Consider the following 20,279-nt stretch of genomic DNA (forward strand, 5'->3'; position numbering starts at 1 on the left):
CACCTCGCCTTGTGAGGCCCCCATCCAGCCACCACCTCTCTCTCTGTCTGTCCCTAAATCCCATTTGGATCAGGACTGCACGGATCCCCCACAGACCCCTGATCCCACCTCAAACACCAGGAGCCATCGTCCTGAGCGCTGGGCTTGGAGAACCCTAATAAGGAACTCCAATAGGGAATCCTAATAGGGAACCCTAATAGGAAGCCATAATAGAGAAGCGTAATAGAGAATAATAAAAAAAAGCATTTATTTCTCCAATAAAACCTTTTGGGAAATGCAGGTGAGGAGCACTGGGTGTCCTCACTGTCACGGCGTCACACACTTGACGCCCGCATCCTCTGCGTGGCCGCAGTTGGTCTTGCCCCAGCTGGAGAAGCTGCAGAGCAGCAGGCTGTCCTCAGTCCCCTTGCAGGAGACGTCGTCCATCCAGATCCTGCCCGTGCCTGTGGGATGGGGATGGAGAGGGGTCAGCTGCAAGGATGGGGATGAGGTGGAGTGGGGATGGGGTCGGGAACAGGGACCAGGGATAGGGATGGGGATGAATCACATGTGGGAACAGGGATGGGATGGGATGGAATGGGAGTAGAATGAGGATAGGGATAGGGATGGGAACGGGACAGGAATGGAGATGGGGATGAGGACAGGGATGGGGTTGGGGATGAGGATAGGGACAGGGATGGGGACATAGATGTGGTCGGGATGAGGACAGAGATGGGGATGAGGACAGGGATGGGATCAGAGATGGAGATGGAATGGGGATAGGGATGGAGTCTGAGATGGGAATGAGACCAGGAATGGTGGGGGGGATGGGGATGAGGATTGAAATTGGAGTAGGGATGAAGACAGATGGTCAGGGCCATCCCTGGACAGGAACAGGGACAGGGATGATGATGGGAGAGGAATGGGAATGGAGGTGGGGAAGAGGACGGACAGGGATGGGATTGGGGATGAAGTTGGGGACGAGGATAGGGAAAGTGATAGAGACACAGATGTGGTCAGGGATGGAAAAGGAACGGAGATGGGGACAGGGATGGAGATGGGATGGGGATGGGGATAGGGATGAGGATCGAAGTTTGGATGGGGATGAGGACACAGATATGGTCAGGGATGGGGACAGGAGTGAGGATGGGGACAGGGCTGGTGATGAGGTCAAAGTTGGGGTGACGAATGCGGACAGGGATGGGGAAGAACAGCAATGGGGACAGAGCTGGCTGCTCTCCATGCCCTGCACTCTTTCCAGCTGTGGCACTGGGGCACAGCTGCAGGGCCACCCCTGGGGTCTACCTAAGCTGCAGAGGCCACCAGCTCCTGGAGTTCAGGACATCTTCATGAGGGTTGGCTTCCAAGCCAAACTCCCACAGCCCCGGTGGTGGTGCTGTCCAGCACTGCCATCCCAGTGTTGTCACTTGTTGTCACCCGCTGCCACCTGCTCACCTTGGCCGAAGCGGGCCATGCGGTACACCTCCTCGGCGCCTCGGAAGCCCAGCATCCGGCACACCACGTCCCCATCCTTCTTATCCCAGCCATCATCGCACACCGTGCCCCAACGGCGGTCGTGGAAAACCTCCACGCGGCCCTCGTGGGGTCCCGAGCCGTTGGCCAACCGGATCAACCCCTCCTCGGCAGCAGCTGCTGGGGACAGAGGGGATGTCAGGGGACATGGGGGGACACGACGGGACACAGGAGTGATGGGGGGGTTGGTGGGGCATCACCGTGCGATGTGGTGTTGGAGATGTCCCACTGTGGTTGTCACCAAGGCCACCCCAATGGCTCACCATAGACCCTAAGGATCCCAGTGGCACCTCATGGATCCCTACGGCAGCCCAGTAGAACTCTACGGACTCCAACAGCATCCTACAACACCCCAGTAGCACCCCATGGACTCCTGTAGCACCCCATTAGAACCCTACTGCATCCCAGTAGCACCCTATGGGACCCCAATAGCCTCCAGTACCCCCAGTGGCACCGCAACAGCACATTACAGTATCCCCATAGCCCCTCACAGATCTCTACGGGGTGCTAATAGAACCCTATGGATTTCTATGAACCCCCTCTATGGTATCCCGATAGCATCCCATGGACCCCTGTTAAGAATCTCCTGGGCCCTAATAGCACTCCTACAGCACCTGTGGTTCCCAGAGCACCCACAGACCCCTTATGACACCACTTTGGTACACCACAGACCCCTATGGCAGCCCAATAGATCCCTACAGTACCCCAGTAGCACCCTATGGAAATAGAAGAGCCACTCAGGACTTCCAATACCACCCAGTATGACCCCATGGGCCCCCTGAATCACCCCAACTGAGCACCCAATGGATCCTAATAGCACTCCAACAGCACCCCAATAACGTCCTACGCATACCTATAGTCTATCTTAGACCCAGCAGCCCCCTAATAGCACCCTATGGGACCCAGAGTCTCCCAGGAACCCTATGGCACACTACAGCATCCCAATAGCCCACTGCTGGACTTCTCTGGGATCTCGATAGAACCCTATGGATCTCTATGGAACTCTCAAAGCACCCCAATAGCAGCACCTCAGAGGGACACCAATAGCACCCTGTGGATCCCAAGTGAGCACCTCATGGTCCCCAACAGCATTCAAACACCTCCATAAGGACTCTCAGAACACCCCCAGAACCCAACAGCCAACCCCAGTAGCACCCTATGAGACCCCAATAGTCCCTCAGGACCCACAGGAGCACCTCGATAGAACACTATGGAACTTTAGAACCTCCAAGGACTCCTATGGCACCCTACAACATCCCAATAGCCTCCCATGAATCTCTGTGGGATCCCAGTAGAACCCTATGGATCTCTATGGAACCCCCAGAGCGCCCCAATACCATCTCATGGACCCAGAATCCCAGCGTGGTTTGGGTCAGAAGGGACCTTACAGCCAACCCAGCCTCAACCTCTGCCAGAGGGACACCTCTTATAGACCAAAGCTCCATCCATGGCCTTGGGTATCTCCAAGGATGGGGCACCCATGCTTCTTTGGGCAGCAGTGCCAGGGCCTCATTGTGAAGAATTTCCTCCTAGCATTTAACCCGAATCTCCCTCTTTTCATTTCAAGTCATCACCCTTTGTATCAGCCAAGTGCCTCATACTCAGTAAGCCCCCAAATCATCATTCCTCATTTTTTCCTGTGTGTGTTTGCTTTCCCTGCACCAATTCCTTCCGACCCCCTCAATGCCTCCCTCTGACCCTCCCTCCCCAGCGAAGCCAAAGCAAAACAAGAAAGGAAAAGCTGAAGGGGAGAAACAAATCCTAGTGGCTGTGAAAACAAGGGCTGAGTCTTTGCAGCTGCACCGAGATAGCTTTGCTCTAATAGAGAACATCTGCCTGGTGAGGAGGGGGGACAGGATGCAAACCCACCCCAAGGGCCATGCAGATCCTTTTTGTTTGGGATAAGGATGCACGCATCCAGCTTCCAGCCGGGTCTGTGCTGGATGCACCCATCCCATGTAACCATGTCCCATTTTAGGGGCATGAGTCATTGGGCATGGTGGGGATGGGTCAATGGTTGGACATGGTGACCTTGGAGGTTCTTGTCCAACCTCAATGGTTCTATGTGTGAGCATGGTGGGGATGGGTCAATGGTTGGACATGGTGACCTTGGAGGTTCTTGTCCAACCTCAATGGTTCTATGTGTGAGCATGGTGGGGATGGGTCAATGGTTGCACTTGCTGATCTTAGAGGTCTTGTCCAGCCTTAATGATTCTGTGATTCATCCTGGCGATGCTTTCCCAGCCTCTGATGCCCCAGGCTTGTTGCCTTGGTTTGCCAAACTATTTGGCTAATCCAAGATGCTGAGGATAAGGAGCAAACAGCATCAAAACCAAGAGCAGAGGGACCATCCCCAGCGTGTCCTGTGGGGAAAAAGCAGCAGGGAACATCCATGGACACTCACCCATGTCGCTGCCTCGGTCTCCCTTCTCTCCCTTTGGTCCTCGATCACCTGGGAAGAGAAAGAGTATGGGATATCAGCCTTGCTGAAAGGAGATGTGTGTCAGCCTCTAGCAAGGCAGTGGCTGCTGAACATGGAGCTGCTCTTGGGAAAAGAGCAATTTGCTGAGATCCCTCCCCTTGGTGGTGTGGGTGGAAAATTTAGGAGGAAAACAGATCTTTCTATCCCTTCCCAAGCAGAAGTGGTTCTGCCTCCCCAGCTTGGCACAAGGTTTCAGTGGGGTTGTAATGAGACGATCCTTCAGGTCCTTCTCAACCCAAGCCACTCTGTGACTCTGTGACCTCCAGACACAACTCAGGGAGCCCCAAATCCATGTGAAACACCCTTAGAATGCTGCATCAGCTGCTTTGTGGCTGTACACAACAGCTCCGGGTGCAGATAAAGGATGAGAAGCAGAGGGGACCCCAGGGGCTGAGGGCGATGCTCCAACTGTCCCTTGGGATAACGGGAACCAAAAGCAGTGAGGTGCTGGAGCTGCTCCCCGAAACGAGAAGCCCTCATCCCTCATCTGCCTGTAGGAACAACAACCAACATGCATGCACGTTTGGAGGAGAATAATAATAATAATAATAATAATAATAATAATAATAATAATAATAAAAGCAAAAAAAAAAAAAAGCATGCAGGAAATTCTTGCCCTTTAACTTGGAGGCTCTGGGAAGCTGAGATCGCTCCCCCCGGGGCAGTCCCAGCTGTGTCAGCTGGAGGAAGGCTGCCTGCAGCCCGCACTGCTGATGGGAACCAGATGGCAGCAGAACCGAGAGCAGGAGAGAGGTGGGGGTGGGACATGGCAGCGTGGGATGGTGTATGGGCACAGCCACAAGTGCCAGACTGTCACCCTATTGTGGGGGGTAGCAAAGGGGTTCCCAGGTCTCAGTGTTACGAGGTCACAAAGAGCTGAATTGCGTTGCACGCTGCAATCCCTGCAGGGCCCTACAGTGCATTGTATAGGGATTATCAGGGGAGATGCACGGGGGAGGGTGAAACTCAAGGAACAGAAATGCCATATGCAACGCTGGGCAGAAGTGTCATGGTCTGAAAGTCTCAGTAAGGAATGTGGATCTATGATCTATAACCAGCTTGAATCTGTGACTCTATGACTGCAGCACTGAAAACTTTCAGAAGAAGAAGATATTCAGGTTGGATACTGTGAAAAAGTCTGCCCAGAAAGGGAGTGATGCAGTGGCACAGCTGCCCAGGGAGGCAGTGGGGTCACCGTCCCTGGAGGTGTTCAAAGAGCAATGTGGGGGATGTGGCACTGAGGGATGTGGGCAGTGGGCACGGTGGGGTGGGCTGGGGTTGGGGATCTCAGAGGGCTTTTCCAACCTGAGTGATTCTATCATTTGATGATCAACTTGCAGAATAGGAAGGTGAGTAGAAAGATCAGTGCACAATAGGAGCTGGTCATGGTGGACACAAGAATGAACATGGGCCATCATGTGTACTTGCTGCTAAGGAGGCTCACGGGGATCCCACCCATGGTCACGGCCATTTCCCACCCATAGAATCATGGAATCATGGAATCACTGAGGTTGGAAAATTCCTCCAAGATCACCAAGTCTGACCCCAAGCCATCCCCATCATGCCCACTAACCATGGCCCTCAGTGGTCTGGATGGAGGAAGGGATGCTGTTAGGGCGCCTTGATGGATGCAGCTCTTGCTGCCCTTTAAATTCAGTCCCAGACAGAACCTCCTGCTTTGCCTGCATGAAGAGGAACCTCTCGTTGCCCCAAATTTCCCCCCACCTCTGGTTAATTTACTACTTTCCCTCCCAAGCACGCTCCCTGCACAGCATTCCCTGGGACAGCATAAAGACAACTGATTTATGCTCACTTTCCAGAATGGCTTTTCCCATTTGGAAATGGGGGAAATAATCCCTTCCTGGGGTGATTTGGAGGGAAAATACATTGAGGAGAGGAAAATAGTGACGAGAGGAAATAGGCAGGAAAGGAAAGCCATCCCTCAGGGTGTCTGCAGCGTTTGGTACATTTTTCTCCAATACTGTGACCCAGGAATTTTGGGGAGAACTTCCTACAGTGGGGACAGCCGGGGTTTTTGGGGAGAGCCTTGTTGCTCACCCCTCCTGCTATAGGGTTAGGGTTGTGACAGGGGTGCCTGGTGCCTCTGCTTGAAGCCCCAGCTTGGAGCACTGCCTCACCCCGGGTCTGTTTCCTATAAATTTCAGAGAATCCCATAAACCGTAGAAATTCAGCACTTGCTGCCAACGTGCTTTGTGATTTATTGGAGAAGGGTTGGGGAGAAGCCCCCTGATCCTGGAAGATTTGGGATTTCATTGGGACCCGGGGCTGCCACAGGGTGGGACATATCTGTCATGGAGGGGTGGGACAGGGATGGGACAGGAAGGACTCAGAGGTGGTGGCATCCCTGGGTATAGGGATTGCTCCATAGCAGCAAGGAGATGCTAGCTAGAATCAGTAGACACCCATATACACACACATATAGATGCAATTAAAAACTTCACCACTGCCTCTGGTGCCATCCAACTTTCTGCTTTCCATACCCAAGAGCAGAAGTGCTCAGTCTCCCTGGGCGAGGGGACTTGAGCTGCAGAATGGCTTTGGAAATGTGTTGGAGAGCTAACAGGGGAATCGTAGAATCACTGCAGTTGGAAAAGATGTTTAGGATCATCAATCCCAAAGCCAACCTATCAACACCATGGCTGCTCATAGGATCATAGTATCGTTAAGGTTGGAAAAGACCTTTAACATCATCAAGTCCAACTGCTGCTGAGAAGTGGCCATGGTTCTTGCTGTCATAGATCCAGAGTCCCAGAATCCCAGAATACTTTAGATTGGAAGAATACCAAGCCCTGACCCAACCACCATCACCATGGAGATGCTCCAGAGGATCAGGAACAGACTGAGGGCATTTCACCAAAGGAAACTGGTGCAGAAAACTGCTGGAAGAGACAAAGAACGTGGATGGGGACATCCCCAAAAAGGGACAGCTGGAGCCAGGGCGGTGCCACATCTCTGGGCTGGGCTCTTCCTGCCTCCTCCATTTTGGGATGGAAAGAGCCTGTTTTGGGAGCTGGCTTCACCCATCCCGATTTAGGCTCCAGCACTGAGGAGTTTCTTTTAAAAGGTCCCCTGGGTGTGCCTTGCCTTGCTGTGTGCGGGCGCCTTCCGTGCTCAAACCACAGCGAGTCAGGAAGGGAGCACAAAAACAAAGCTCTTCACTCCTGTTGCTTTCTATAGGGAGCATCCCCACGCTCAGCCATCCCAAAGCAGAGGTTCTGTGCCCCCATAGCAGTGCTTCCCCTCCACATCCAAGAAGCCCCTGATGTGCCCTTTCACTCCCGTGGTACTAAGGGATGTGGGTTAGGAATAGCATTCAGCAGCTCAAGCTGATGGTTTGGTCAACGTGAAAATCTTTCCAATCCAATGACTCCATGGTTTAGTGGGTTGGTGGTGATGGGTTGATTTGGTGATCTCAGTAGTCTTTTCCAGCCTTAATGACCCAATAATTCTATGTCCTAGAGGCTGGTCCTTACCTTTGATCCCAGTCCTATTGGTCCTTACCTTTGAATCCCCGCATCCCAGCTGGACCCATAGGGCCAAAGTCTCCTTTGTCCCCCTTCAAGCCACGTGGTCCTGGTAGTCCTCTCTCCCCAGGCATCCCTGGAGCAAGGACAGAAGCAAAGGGGTCACGGTGCAGCACAGGAACCACTCCATGAGAGCCCCCCACCCTCGGCACTGAGCTGAGCCCCTCTTGGGCTGACCTTTCTGGGAATCCCAGGGTTTTCCTCTGGTTTGAAGAAGGAAAAGCCACCGAGATGAACTTGGGTTCCAGAGGACATGGGGACTGAATTCTGAGCTGCGCTATGGGGCATCACAGCGGGGCAGGAGCTGGCCCTGATTTGGGAGCAGGAGGGCAGAGCTGCAGCGCTATGGGGATTTTACCCCAACTGCATCCAAAAATGCACCGGAAAAAAGCGAGGTGGAGAAAGACCCCAAAATAGCAGCTCTGCCCATAGGTGAACCCTCCAGAGACCGTTTTGTTTTTCTGTTTAAAGAAAAAATAAAGAAGGAAAAAAAAAGAAAAAAAAAAAAGAAAAGGAAACAAACCAGATGATGTATTTCTGATGCTTGTAACGCCCAAGAAAAACAGCCATGAATCTGTCAGCACATAAAAAAAATATATCTGTTGGTGAAAGGAGTGTGGGCAGCCAGCGCTGGGGAGAGCAGCTGGGTTTCCACCACCAGGGGGATGTAGGGCATTAAAACGGGGCTGGGGGGTGTCCAAGGCTCTGAGCCCCTCTGCTGTGACACTGGCAGCCCCATGTGGGTCAGGGTGATGGGATCCTGGCACTGCTGTGCATCCGCATCCTGTATGTAAACCCACCACTTCTGGGTTGGGCTGAAAATGAGAACCAGGCTCACGATGAGGCCAATTTCTCAGGGTATGTGATGGTCTTCTCTTGTATTTTCAATTGAATTTGTCTCGGAAACAATGGTTTGAATTAAGAAGGGGGAAAAAAAAAAAAGCAAAAACAAAAGCATTCTTGGCATTGAAGAAAGCATCCTATGAAACATCCCTAAGCATCAGTGTCCCACAGAAGGAGGAGCCCAGGGGCTGCCCCATAAGTCCTTACCTCGCAGGCCGGGTGGGCCGGGCCGGCCAGGCTCCCCCTCCATCCCTTCATGGCCAGGGTCTCCCTTGGGTCCTGGGGGCCCTGGAACGCAATGGGGTTGGTTGCAATGGTGTCCATGTGGGGTCCCTTAGCTCTGGCTACAGGACACTGCCAGCAGCCCCGTCCCCTGCTCTGTGCATGTTAAAGGACCGTAGTAACTCCATCAACCTCAGCTGCTTTGTGCATATAGATGTGTATAGAATTATCGTAAGTATCACCCTGTTTTTCCTCTTCCTTCACCTCGTATCTCCCACCTGCATGTGACCTGAAAGGAAACTTCAGTTTTTGCTGGAATTTCCTTTCGAGCAAAATTTGTGACATCTCCACTGAAATATCTTCCAGGAAAGAAATAATAAATAATAATTTTTTTTTTCTTTCTTTTTCTTTTTTTTTTTTTTTAAAGCTCTTTGGAAATACTGAGATGAGCCTTTAGGAGTGGATTTACAGCACAGACATCACCCCTGGCTGGGAACAAACCATTGGTGATCATTTTTGTTGTGAGTGAGCAGAAAGTCCAAGCAGTGACAGAGCCTTGCAAGGGGCCAACTCCATGAAGCTGAAAACAATTATGGGCTGAATCTGCTGGAAGAACTTGGACAGAAAAGAAATGATTCATGGGATAACTGAAAATAGGGCAGAGAGAGGTCTGGAGGGTCATTTGGTCACTGTCCTACCACGCCAGGGTGATAACTGGAAACCATAAAACTCTGTTTTCCTAGAAACCCAAAAAGCCACAGTCTGACAGTTGTGCAGAAAAACAACAGCCAGCCGTGGCAGTGATGAGGGATCACAGAATGATTAAGGTTGGAAAAGACCTCTAAGATCACCAAGCCCAACTGTTGATCCACCATCACCATGCCCACTAACCACGTCCCTTAGGGCCAGGATTGGGAGAGGGGGGCACTCAGCAGTCCTAAATAAGGTTAAGGACTTATGAAACTAAGAAATTAAAGGATTAAGAAATTAAGAGCGGTGCCCTGTGGTTTGCCAGGGGGATGACGTGCAGTGGGGTTGGCAGAGGGATGCAGCAACATGGACACCCTGCCATGGGAATGGGTCTGCTGGGAAAAACTGAATAGATGGGTGAAAAAACTAAGAAATAGGAAGGATATGGATGCATGTATGGGTGGTGCTATGTACAGCCATTGATTTTCTGTGCCCTGAAAGAGCAAGAGGGAGGCCATGTCCTGTTCATGCACCCATTATGGGCACCTCTTGGCCGGGTGGTTGTAGTTGCTTCAGTGCAACCCTTCTCCTCATCCTTATCTTCATCATCTTATCATCTCATCATCTCATCATCACCATCACATTCTCTCAACATTATCTCATCATTATCATCTTATTCCATCCCATCCCACCCCATCCTATCTCATCCTTTCCTATTCCATCTCATCCTATCCCATCTCATCCTATCCTATCCTATCCTATCCTATCCTATCCTATCCTATCCTATCCTATCCTATCCTATCCTATCCTATCCCATCCCATCCCATGCCATCCCATGCCATGCCATGCCATCCCATCCCATGCCATCCCATGCCATGCCATGCCATGCCATGCCATGCCATGCCATGCCATGCCATGCCATGCCATCCCATCCCATCCCATCCCATCCCATCCCATCCCATCCCATCCCATCCCATCCCATTCTATCTCATCCCATCCCATCCCCTTCCCCCCTCTCTCCATCCCAGATAGCCTTCCATGGAACATCAGGGAGGCCAAGGGCACAGACAGGTGAAGATAGCACAAGGTTTCATGGAAGATGGCCACGGGCGACTATCAACCATGTCTGCTCCATAAGACCTGGGGACTGGAGAACACAGCCAGGGACAGGATGTGCTGCACTTGTCCCACATTCCCTTTCCCTAAAACCAGAGGTCAGACACAGTCCTGGGGACAGCAAATTTGTTAGCTGGCTCCAAGATTTACTCATCCTTCAAAGCTGTTCTCACAATGAGCCCAGTGGTCCATCAGCCACCACAGCATATCCTAGAGGACAACCTGATCTAGTGGGTGCAATCCTGCTCACAGCAGCTTGGGACTAGTTGATTTTTAATATCCCTTCCATCCCAACCATTTCATGATTCTATGATTCTGGGACTCTTTGACCCTTAAAGATCTTTCCAACCCAACCATTCTATGGCTCTATGATCTTTAATGACCCTTCCAATCCAACCATTCCGCGGGCTCTATGATCTTTAATGACCCTTCCAACCCAACCATTCCATGGGCTCTATGATCTTTAGTGACCCTTCCAACCCAACCATTCCATGGCTCTATGATCTTTAAGGTCTCTTCCAACCCAATCCTTTCTGTGGTTCTAAGATCTTCAAGGTTCCTTCCAGCCTAATCATTCTATGATTCTATGGTTCTATGATTCTGCTGTCAGGTGGCTGAAGCTGCTGCAGCTCCAGATGCTGCAAAGCCACATTTGTCCCCTCCTGGCTCAGATAACAGCCAGACAGATCCAGTGTCTTGGCAGCCCCTGCACTAAAATCTGGTATTTTGGCAAGGAGCACCAGGAAAATGCTCATCATGGACTGAGGACATTGGAATTGGGAGCTGGTGTGAATTGGATCCCACTGAATCTGCTCATGTTTCAGCCAATGAAAACCCATCTGTCCATGATGTGACTGAGGAGCAGCAAGAGGAGCACCTCTGTGCTGGGTGTGCATATATCACTGCCTAAGACAGTAATATCATAATTGGCAAAAAAGGATCTCTGCAAAACTAGGGGCAGTGGTCAAGAGAGGATGGGTTGGTTATTTGGTATGGGCTGCAGGTAGAGATGAGAACATGGGAAGGGAAACCTGCAAAGAAGAAGATCATAGAATCATAGAACGTCTTGGGTTGGAAGGGACCTCAGAGATCGATGAGTTGGTTGCCAGCCATTGAATCAGGCACCACATCAGGCTGCTCAGCCCCCATACATGACTCTGGGCACCTCCAGGAATGGGCACCCACAGCTTCTCCGGGCAGCAGCGCCAGGGCCTGACCACTCTGTGAGTGAAAAATTTCCTCCAACATCTTATATGTGGTATACATAATAGATATCTGATAAGGATATGTGGTTAAGCAAGTGATGTGATGGGTGATGAGTGAAGGCACCTGGTGGGAAATGTTCTGCTTGACCACTGCAGCAGCACACAAAGCCCTCTGCCTGCTGCACTCAGCCCAGTCTGTGGTCAGCAGGGACCTGGCAGAGGTTTAACCAGTGAGAAAATCCCAGGAGCTCCCTAATGTGGACCAGAGAGAACTTGGAGGGACACTGATAGAGCATCCAAGGTGATGGAGACGCCTGGACACCACACAGACCTAGAGTTGGACTAGATGTTCTCCAGATGTCCTTTCCAACCCCTACGATTTTGTGGTTCTGTGATGGATTTGGTGCATGCCAGCGTTCCTGAGATGCCTCCAAAGGAAATCCCCATGCCACCAGGGCCACCCAAAGCACCAAGGACACCCCCACTGCAGCGGAGTTGGACCAGATGGCCTTTAAAAGTCCCTCACAACTCAAACCGTGCTATGATTCTCAGCGCCAACCAGGATGCTGCTTACCAAAGGATCTCGACCTACCCCGTATGACGGAGATGTTCTTCAGTGCAATGGAGTGCTCCCAGTCCTTGAGACGCAGGTCCTCCGTCACGTTGCCGAGGATGGCCAGCTCGTGCTTCAGCTGCTCCTCCATGGCGATGTGGATGAGCCGCATCCGCCGGGCGTCCTCAGTGGCATTGCTGATCAGTACCTGCAGGTCCTGGATGCGGCTGTGGTGGACGTTGACATCGTAGGAGAAGGTCCTGTTCATGGCATCGGCGGCTCCGCTGACGGCTGTCACTTGCTCGCTCAGACCCTCCAGCCTGCTGCCCAAGTGGCTCAAGAGGTGTTCGTGGTGTTGCAGCAGCAGCCGGCTGTTGTTGCTTTCCACTGAGAGCTTGTAGAGCTCCTGCTGGGCTGCATCGCCCTGCAGGGCCAGGCTGTCCCACAGATTGGCCACGGCCCTATCGGTTTGGCCAGCCTGGGTCTGCAGGCTCCACAGAAGGCCTTCCAGCTTCTGCAGCGAGCCCGTCATGAGGAACAAGGAGTCCGAGTGGTTCTGGAGAAGGTCCTGGAGCCTCCAGATGTGATCCATCACATCCCCTTTCAGAGGGAGGTGCAGCAGCTTCAGTTGCATGTCCCGGAAACTCTCATTGAGGCGGTTCACATTCCCCATCAACGCCTTCAGGTCCTCAGGAGAAGTCTGCGGCCTGGAGACTGCGAGGGAGAGAAGGGAAAGGGGCATCAGGAAGCACCCCAAGGAGATGGGGCTTGGCAGAGGTGTGCACATAGCATTTGGGCATCTCCCGTTCTGAGGTGCTCCACTGATCCATCTATCCACCCATCCATCCGTCCACTCATTCACCCACTCATCCACCTACCCATCCACTCATCCACCTACCCATCCACTCATCCACCTACCCATCCACTCATCCACCTACCCATCCACTCATCCACCTACCCATCCACTCATCCATCTACCCATCCACTCATCCATCTACCCATCCACTCATCCACCTACCCATCCACTCATCCATCTACCCACCCACTCATTCATCTACCCATCCAACAATCCACCACTCATCCACTCATCCATCTACCCATCCACCCATCAATCCATCCATACATCTACCCATCATCCATCCACTTATCATCACAGAACCTCAGAACCCCAGGGTGCTTGGGGCTGGAGGCACCCCTGGATCCTTCTGGTCCTCCCCTCCACCCCACCACTGCAGGACTGCCCAGAGCAGTGTGCCCAGCACCTCAGCCAGGGGCTGTGGGCGATGCCCAAGCAGAAGTCCCCTCAGCTCTCTACTCCCTGTGCCAAGGCTCTGGCATCTGCCTGCACACCAGTGCTGCTGATGGGCAGAGAGGAGCTGCTGAGCTCCAGGCTACACCCAGTGCCCCTGAGCAGAGCCCAGCCCTTTCCCCTTGCACCTCCTGTAGGGATTTATGGCCATGATGGGATCCCTCTGAGCCTCCCTGCTCCAGGCTGAGTGGTTTCATTCTGTGCCTTTCCCTGCAGCCAACTGGCTGCTAAAAGTGTCCGCTTCCCTCTGCACACACAGATCCCTCCCCAGACACAAATCTCCAAATTACTTCTTCCCCTGCAGAGGTTTTAATTTTAATTTAACAACCAGGTTTCTCCCCTGGCTGGAACACAAAGCTCTGCTCTGTGATGCAGCCCAGTGGGTTGGCTCTGTGGTCCCTGTGGAGGAGGAGAGAGGGAGGGAGGGATGGAGGGATAGAAGGAAGGACGGAGGGATGGAGGGAGGCAGAGAGAAAAATGGAGGGAAGGATGGAAGGATAGAGAGATGGAAGGAGAGATGAAGAAATGGAGGGAAGGATAGAGATGGAGGGAAGAATGAAGGGAGAGAGAAGGGGATGGAAGGAAGGAGATGGAGGGATAGAGAGGTGGAGGGAGAGATGGAGAATTGGAGGTAAGCATAGAGAGATGGAGGGAAGGATGAATGGAGAAAGAGCTGGAAGGAAGAATGCAGAGATGGAGGGAAGGCTGGAAGGGTGAAGGGACAGAAAGATGGAGTAAGAGAAAGAAATGGAGGGAAAGATAGATGGAGGGAAGAACGGAGGGAGAAAGGGATGGAAGGAAGGATGAAGAAATGGAGATAAGGATGGAGGGGAAGAAGCCATCAGCTGGGACATCCATCTGCCCTCAGGCCCCACATCTCCCTCCAGCAATGAGGGAAAAAATGAGAAGCCCTGGAGCCCACAGACAGCTGGAGGCAACGTGTCCCTTGTGTGCTGTGTGCAGCTCCCATCCCATCTCTCCATGCAAACAGCCCCGTGCCAGCAGCCCTGTGCTCCCACAACCCCAGTGCCATCAGCCACCGCTGCCAGTATGGTCCCATTGCTGCTGCCCCTCCCTTGCTGGTGACAAGCAGATGGGAAAGAAAAGGCTTTGTCCCAAGAAAAGGCATGAAATATTGAGCCTGATAACACAGGGCAAGTCCTCATCCCGACCCATCGGAAGGGAGGGGAATGGCTGTGAGTAATGAGGATGAATGTGACACCACTCATCAGGCAAAGCTGCAGGCATTGGGCTGAGCCAGAGGAGCACAACATGGGTGTGTTGGTCCCACAGCCTCCTTGTTTGCTTTTGTTTGCTTGAATGCTGGACCTGGGAACTGGCGGGTGTTTATCAGAGCTGCCAGGAGCCTGCAGCACGCACACAGATGCACACACGCAGCTTGTACACGTGCACACACAGACACACTAATGCATGCGTGCACACAAACACACTCATTTATAGAGCACAGCTGCATGCACACAGTGTATACACACAGTTGCACGCAGGACAGACCCACACGTGCGATGGTACCAGTGGCGATGCACACCCCTCTGCACGCAGCACCTGGCAAGGCCACCCCAAATACCACCCTGCTGCCAGCTCCAGCACGAGGCCTGGCAGCGCCAGGGCTGAGCTCATGGTCCCCAAAGGGCTCGGCAAGCAACTGCTCCCTCCCTGCTATTGTGTTGTTGGGACACGTCGTCCTTCTGGCTGCTATCCCCAGCATCTCCTGGCGCGGCTCCCCAACCCCAGATCCTGCCCTGGGAGCACCCATGAGCTGCTATGCCCTGCTCTTTCCCAAGGAATTGCAAGTCCTTCCCCAGGCACTGCTCCAGCTGCAAGCTGCACAGTGCTTGCACTCTCACCCCGTGCACACGTGCAAGCATACAGAAAGGTGCAACTTGGAGGGGGTGCATGAGGAGCTGGGAGGGAGCACAGCCAGCACAGCTGATCCCAAGAAACCAAAGGGATGCTCCACAGCATCGTGCTCAGCAATTGAAGTGGGGGAAAGAAGGGGATTTTTGAGTGGTTGGTTGCATTTGTCTTCCCATTATGAGGTGTCAAAATGTGCACGCGTGGCAGTGGGGTGCAGCTCCATCCACCAGCACGGTTGGATGCCCGCACCAAGGCAACTTCAGTGCATGCAGAAGTCAGCTGCAGCGCTGGGATTCAACCAGCAAAAAAGCTGAGAGCAGAGTCCATAAGAGTGCAACCAGCTCAGGCTCCGTGCTCTTTTCGGGCACGAGCAGGGCTCAGCTGTGTTTTCAACCCCATAACCCCGAGCTCTGTGTTCCCCAACCACGTGCCCTCAGCTCCAGCGCGTGCCTGCGGCCTGATCCCACCCTGCAATCCATTCCCCCTTGGCAGCCCCGCTGATCTCTCCCTTCCACATCGCCTTTCTGCCGGTGCCTGGAGGAGCCAAGCAGGAGGGAGTGTGCATCCCAGGGGCGCAGCCAGAAAACCACTACAACAAACTCTTGCAAAAGAGGATATTAAAAGCAGGCTGCGTTTAGAGCACTGTGCCTCTTGGTTTTTTTTCCCCCTGCTTTTTTTATTTATTTTTTTTTTTCACCCAAAACATCCTGTTTCCTCAGTTCTTAAGTGGTTTATTTTGTTTTGTTTTTTTGTGGTTTACTCATTTTCTGCCCTTTGCCAGCTCTGGACACACACCTAGCTCAGTGGGATGCAGCAGGGCTGAGCCTGATCCTGGGCACCTCAAGGCATGGGGTGGGCTGAAGGGCCTGGCTCTCCCCGCCCCCCCCCCATGGGCAACTGGGACTTGATTTATGGGTAGAGCGGGGATCTCAGTGCCTGCAGGACATGAGGCCCTGAAGATGCCCCAGCTGCAGCTCTCCCTGCCCCTATCAGACACCGCGATCCTGTTCCTGTTATTGCTGGAGCTGCTTTCAGCAAACAGCTGCGCCTCAGACCAGGATGAGCGTGCCTGTCCCGAGCCCTTTGCACAATTCATGGCATCCCCAGCGTGGGGTTTCTCAGTCCAACAACAACATTAAAACAATGTAATGCAAGAAATCAGTGGGAGAGGCTTCAAAATTCCAGCAAAAAACTCCGCTGTCCCTTCCTCAGCCCACAGAAAGCGAAATCCACCCTTTGTAAAGAATGGTCCTTGGGGTCGCATCTCCTGTCCGTGTTTTGGAGCAGTCCTGTGCTTGTTAGGGCTTGGAGATGGATGATCTCTGAGGTTCCTTCCAACCCAATCCATTCTCTGACTGTATGATAGCTGTTGTGGTGTCCCTGCCGTGCAGGGCCATGGAAAGGGATACAGACTGCTGCCCAAACTGAGTCCAGGACTTTGGGACAAGGGAGGACAAAAGGTAGCAGTGACACAGGGCAGAGCCAACCCCGTGGGATGTGTGCATGGGGCTGAGGTTGCAGTGTAGGGTGGGAGCCTGAAGTCCATGCTGACTCCCACAGAACAGAGCAAGAAGAAAGGAACTCATGGAGATCATTGTCCAAGCCCCAGCTCCACACAGCACCACCCAAAATCAAACCCTGTGTCTCCTTGGGAGCCATGCTCACTGCCCTGGGGAGCCCATTCTGTGCCACCTCCCATAGACCAAGCTGCCCACAACCCCATCCAACCTCCCCCCAGGGATGGGTCCAAGCCTCACAAACAGCAGACCCCATCGCCGACCCCTCTCCCCTGAAGGGATGCCATCAGCAGGTCCCCATCCCATCCTGCTCAAAGGAGCGTGGCCCCTCACTCAGCCCTTACCTGCAAGGATGAAAACACCAACGAGGATGAGGAAGACGAGGAGGTAGAGTCCCAGCACAGCATACTTGAGTGCTGCCAGGGAGCCCAGCCGCCCGCAGCGCCCGGCTGCCTTCATCCTGTGCCCGGCACCTGGGGACAGAGTGGGTGTTACGGGGAGCACCGGGCCAGTGTGGGTCCATCATCTCCAGGAGCCAATCTGCCAACATCTCAGCTGCCATAATGCTGTCAGCAATGCAGCAGGTGGGGCTGGTCGGATCCTGCCCTCTCTCAGCACTCCAGTGCACCCAACTGGATGCATCCAGCAGAAAGACTGAAGTGGGAGAAGCACGGTGGCCCCAAAGACAAACCCAATGAGGAGGAGACCACACTTATCCACGCCCATGAACAATGCCTGCATCCAGCAGAGAACATCACAGTGGGGCTTGGGGAGCCAGCCCCATCCCATTCAATGGGCACTCTATGAGACCGAGGCGGGGATATGATGGACAAGGAGCTGGGCTGTCCCCTTCTCTTAGAGGTGTTCTCCAACCCTAACAATTCTATCGTTCTGTGATCCCATTGCACCCAGACCTTCCCCAGCCATGGGCAGTGGGTCCCTCCTGCCCAGGTTCAGGGGTCTCACGAAACCCTCCAGCCAGCAAAGGACAACGTTGGGTGTCGGGCTCAAGACAGAGCAGATTTATGGCAGAGGGAGGTTAGTGACCAGGCTTTGAGATGATGAAGTGCTATGGTCCTGCTGGCTGATCCCAGGATCCCATGGGATCCCAGGTCTGAGGGCACCCAGAGCAGCAGAAGGTGCAAGGGCAGCTCTCACCTCCCAGCAGCCTCCCTCCCTGTAACATGCAGCTCATTACCCGCATACGGTTCCCATTTGCTGCTCGGGGCATGCTGTCACCGGCCAAACAGATGGAACCGAAGGTTTCATAATGAGCAAAGCTGCAATATTTTTCTGACATTAACACTTATATCAGGTCCTGGGAGGCTCCGGGAGGAGCTGGCCCCGAGCCCTGAACCACCCACTCCTCCCTGTTCACCACACGAGCAGCCCAGGGCTGTGCTCCGGCTCGTAACCAAGGGGAAAAGCAAATATTTCTCCCCTGCCCATCCCCGGGGGAGCTGAGCTGTGTGCTCTGCCCAGCCCCAGAAGAAGGTGGGGACTGAGAGCAGGGTTGATCCCCAGACCTATTTTGAGGTCCCTGTGTTCCTATCCCAAAGTAGGGGAGCAGTGTTTGCATGCATCCCTCCTCATCCTCATGCTGGGATGAGCCCTGCCTTGTGCTAAAGCCTCACAGGCTCAGGGCTGACCTTGTCTCTGCCCAGGGAATCATCCCATGCAGCTCTAGAGCGAACACAACCCCCTGGATCCCACAACAGTGGGTGGGGATCGGGTTCCCTGCAGTGACCTCTGTGCATAGGGAGAGCAAGGGAGGAGAGGTTTTGGCCCTGGAGACACAGGGGTTGTTGATCCAGCATACGGGGCAGCACGCTGCTGCTCAGTGCTGCAGCCAGGGCTTGGCTGCAGAGAGCTCCAACCCTTCCAGCTCCTGCTCCGTGCCAGCACTGAGCTCTGCTGGGGTGGTCCACGTGCTGCGGGGTCAGGGGGAGCACTGCAGGGTGACATCGGGTATGGGTAGCAATACTACCCATGTAAGTGCCATGGAAAATGACTCACAGACCCAAAGCTGTGCCCATCCCAAGGGCTGGAGCACCATAGGAACACCATGGCTCTTCTCGCCTTTAGCCACCTGCGCAGCATGAGCATCCACACAGCAATTTGGCAGTGCCTGGATGCAGCCTGCCCAGGTTCCCCATTACATCCAGGGCTGCCCCATGTGTGTGAGCCTGGGAAGGCATCAGTGATATGAGCAATGTTCTGCCTCCTTAGAGAGACTGTTCCATGGTACTTGGTCTCGTGATGGAGACCAAGCCAGGACTGAGTGGAAGGAGCACTTTGTAAGCCAAGAGAAAAGAAAAAGGGCATCCCTGGGCAAAAACACTTGCATGAGAGCTGGAAGCTCAAACTTTCCCCACTAAAAGAAGCACTTCGAGCACAGCCCTGGTCAGCAGCAGAGCCCATTGTGATCCTACAGGAGCACTCATCCCCCCATGAGACCAGAAGGGACAGACAGAACAGCAGAGGAGACACAGGGAGCTCTGTGCAGTGGGATTCCCAGAGCACTTCTCCCAAAGAACTGCAGTGGAAGGAGAGCTCCCCGCTCGGGATGGGTTCCTGCCCCCAAATGCAGCATGCAACACTCACCGTCCTCGCAGAGGTTCAGCTTGGAGAGGCTCCTGCCCTCGAAGGGCTCCTCGAAGATGGATCCGTTCTCCCTCTCGCTGAAGGTGTGCAGGTACATGGCCTTGTTCTCCATCCTCCCGCTGCCTGCGGGGCACGAGGGGAAGAATGGGGAGAGCTGGAGCCAGGAGCATCGCATACCTCTGTTCTCACCCAGCAGCATCCCCAAGGGGAACCAAACCAAACCGGGAGGGATGCTCGGGATGGAGGCACCGGAGCCTGCGGGCACACATCGATCCCCACACATTCCCCCGGGCTGTCCATCTTTCTGCTTCCCCCCGCCCTCCTCCCATTCCCGGGATGTTCCCCACTTACCCACGCGGGACGGGATTCCCGTGGCTCTCAACACCCCCAGCGCAGCGCGATGGCCGGGATAGGAAAAGACAGCGAGGGCCCGGCGACCTCTCCCCGCCGCCCACCCGAACCCCCCCAAACCTCCCAGCCGCCTCCCATGGGCTCCCGGCCGGCAGCGGCTGCGGCGGAGCGAAGAGAGAGCTGAGCTGAACTGAGCCGGGCCGGGCGTGTTTTGTAGGATAGGGGCGTGAGGAAGGGGGGGGGGAAGCCGGGTCGGAGCCGTCCCCGCCCCGGGGCGGGCAGAGGAGGGGAGGGGGGGCAACAGGAGGGAGAGGCCATGGGGCGAGGGCACCGCTGTAATGCACTGCTCTGTGCTGTGGCACCGCTCTGTGCTATGGCACTGCTCTGTCCTACGGCACAGTTGGTCCCTCCGGCACTGCTGCACACCGTGCTATGACACCACGCACACTCTGGCA

The 20,279-nt window shown here is 54.0% G+C and overlaps 1 protein-coding gene across 2 annotated transcripts; it reads right to left on the reverse strand.

Annotated features, from left to right (window-relative positions):
* Window positions 1–234: 234 nt before the first annotated feature.
* SCARA5 (scavenger receptor class A member 5) lies at window positions 235–20,008 on the reverse strand. 2 transcript variants are annotated; one of them, XM_048937404.1, is made up of 9 exons: window positions 19,825–20,008; window positions 19,474–19,596; window positions 17,214–17,342; window positions 12,208–12,882; window positions 8,590–8,670; window positions 7,517–7,615; window positions 3,917–3,964; window positions 1,435–1,632; window positions 235–443 (listed from the first exon to the last, which is right to left on the reverse strand). In XM_048937404.1, exons 2-9 carry the CDS (start codon window positions 19,583–19,585, stop codon window positions 307–309), a joined length of 1,479 nt encoding a protein of 492 aa, XP_048793361.1. In that variant the 5' UTR covers window positions 19,586–19,596; window positions 19,825–20,008; the 3' UTR covers window positions 235–306. The 2 variants fall into 2 exon arrangements, with proteins under 2 accessions (XP_048793361.1, XP_048793362.1); XM_048937405.1 differs by having other exon boundaries at window positions 1,435–1,629; window positions 19,825–20,007.
* Between the last annotated feature and the right edge of the window lie 271 nt (window positions 20,009–20,279).

Source organism: Lagopus muta, chromosome 2, assembly GCF_023343835.1.
Source record: "Lagopus muta isolate bLagMut1 chromosome 2, bLagMut1 primary, whole genome shotgun sequence".
Classification (NCBI taxonomy): Eukaryota; Metazoa; Chordata; class Aves; order Galliformes; family Phasianidae; genus Lagopus; species Lagopus muta.

What these genes read in the sequence shown, in the direction of transcription:
- SCARA5 (XM_048937404.1), bottom strand. Translation starts at nt 19,585, where the DNA reads ATGGAGAACAAGGCCATGTACCTGCACACCTTCAGCGAGAGGGAGAAC. An exon ending in TGGTGTTTTCATCCTTGCAG is followed by an intron (nt 12,883 to 17,213) that starts GTAAGGGCTGAG and finishes TCTCCCTCGCAG; the next exon opens with TCTCCAGGCCGCAGACTTCT. An exon ending in TGGGATGCGGGGATTCAAAG is followed by an intron (nt 3,965 to 7,516) that starts GTAAGGACCAAT and finishes TTCTCTTCCCAG; the next exon opens with GTGATCGAGGACCAAAGGGA.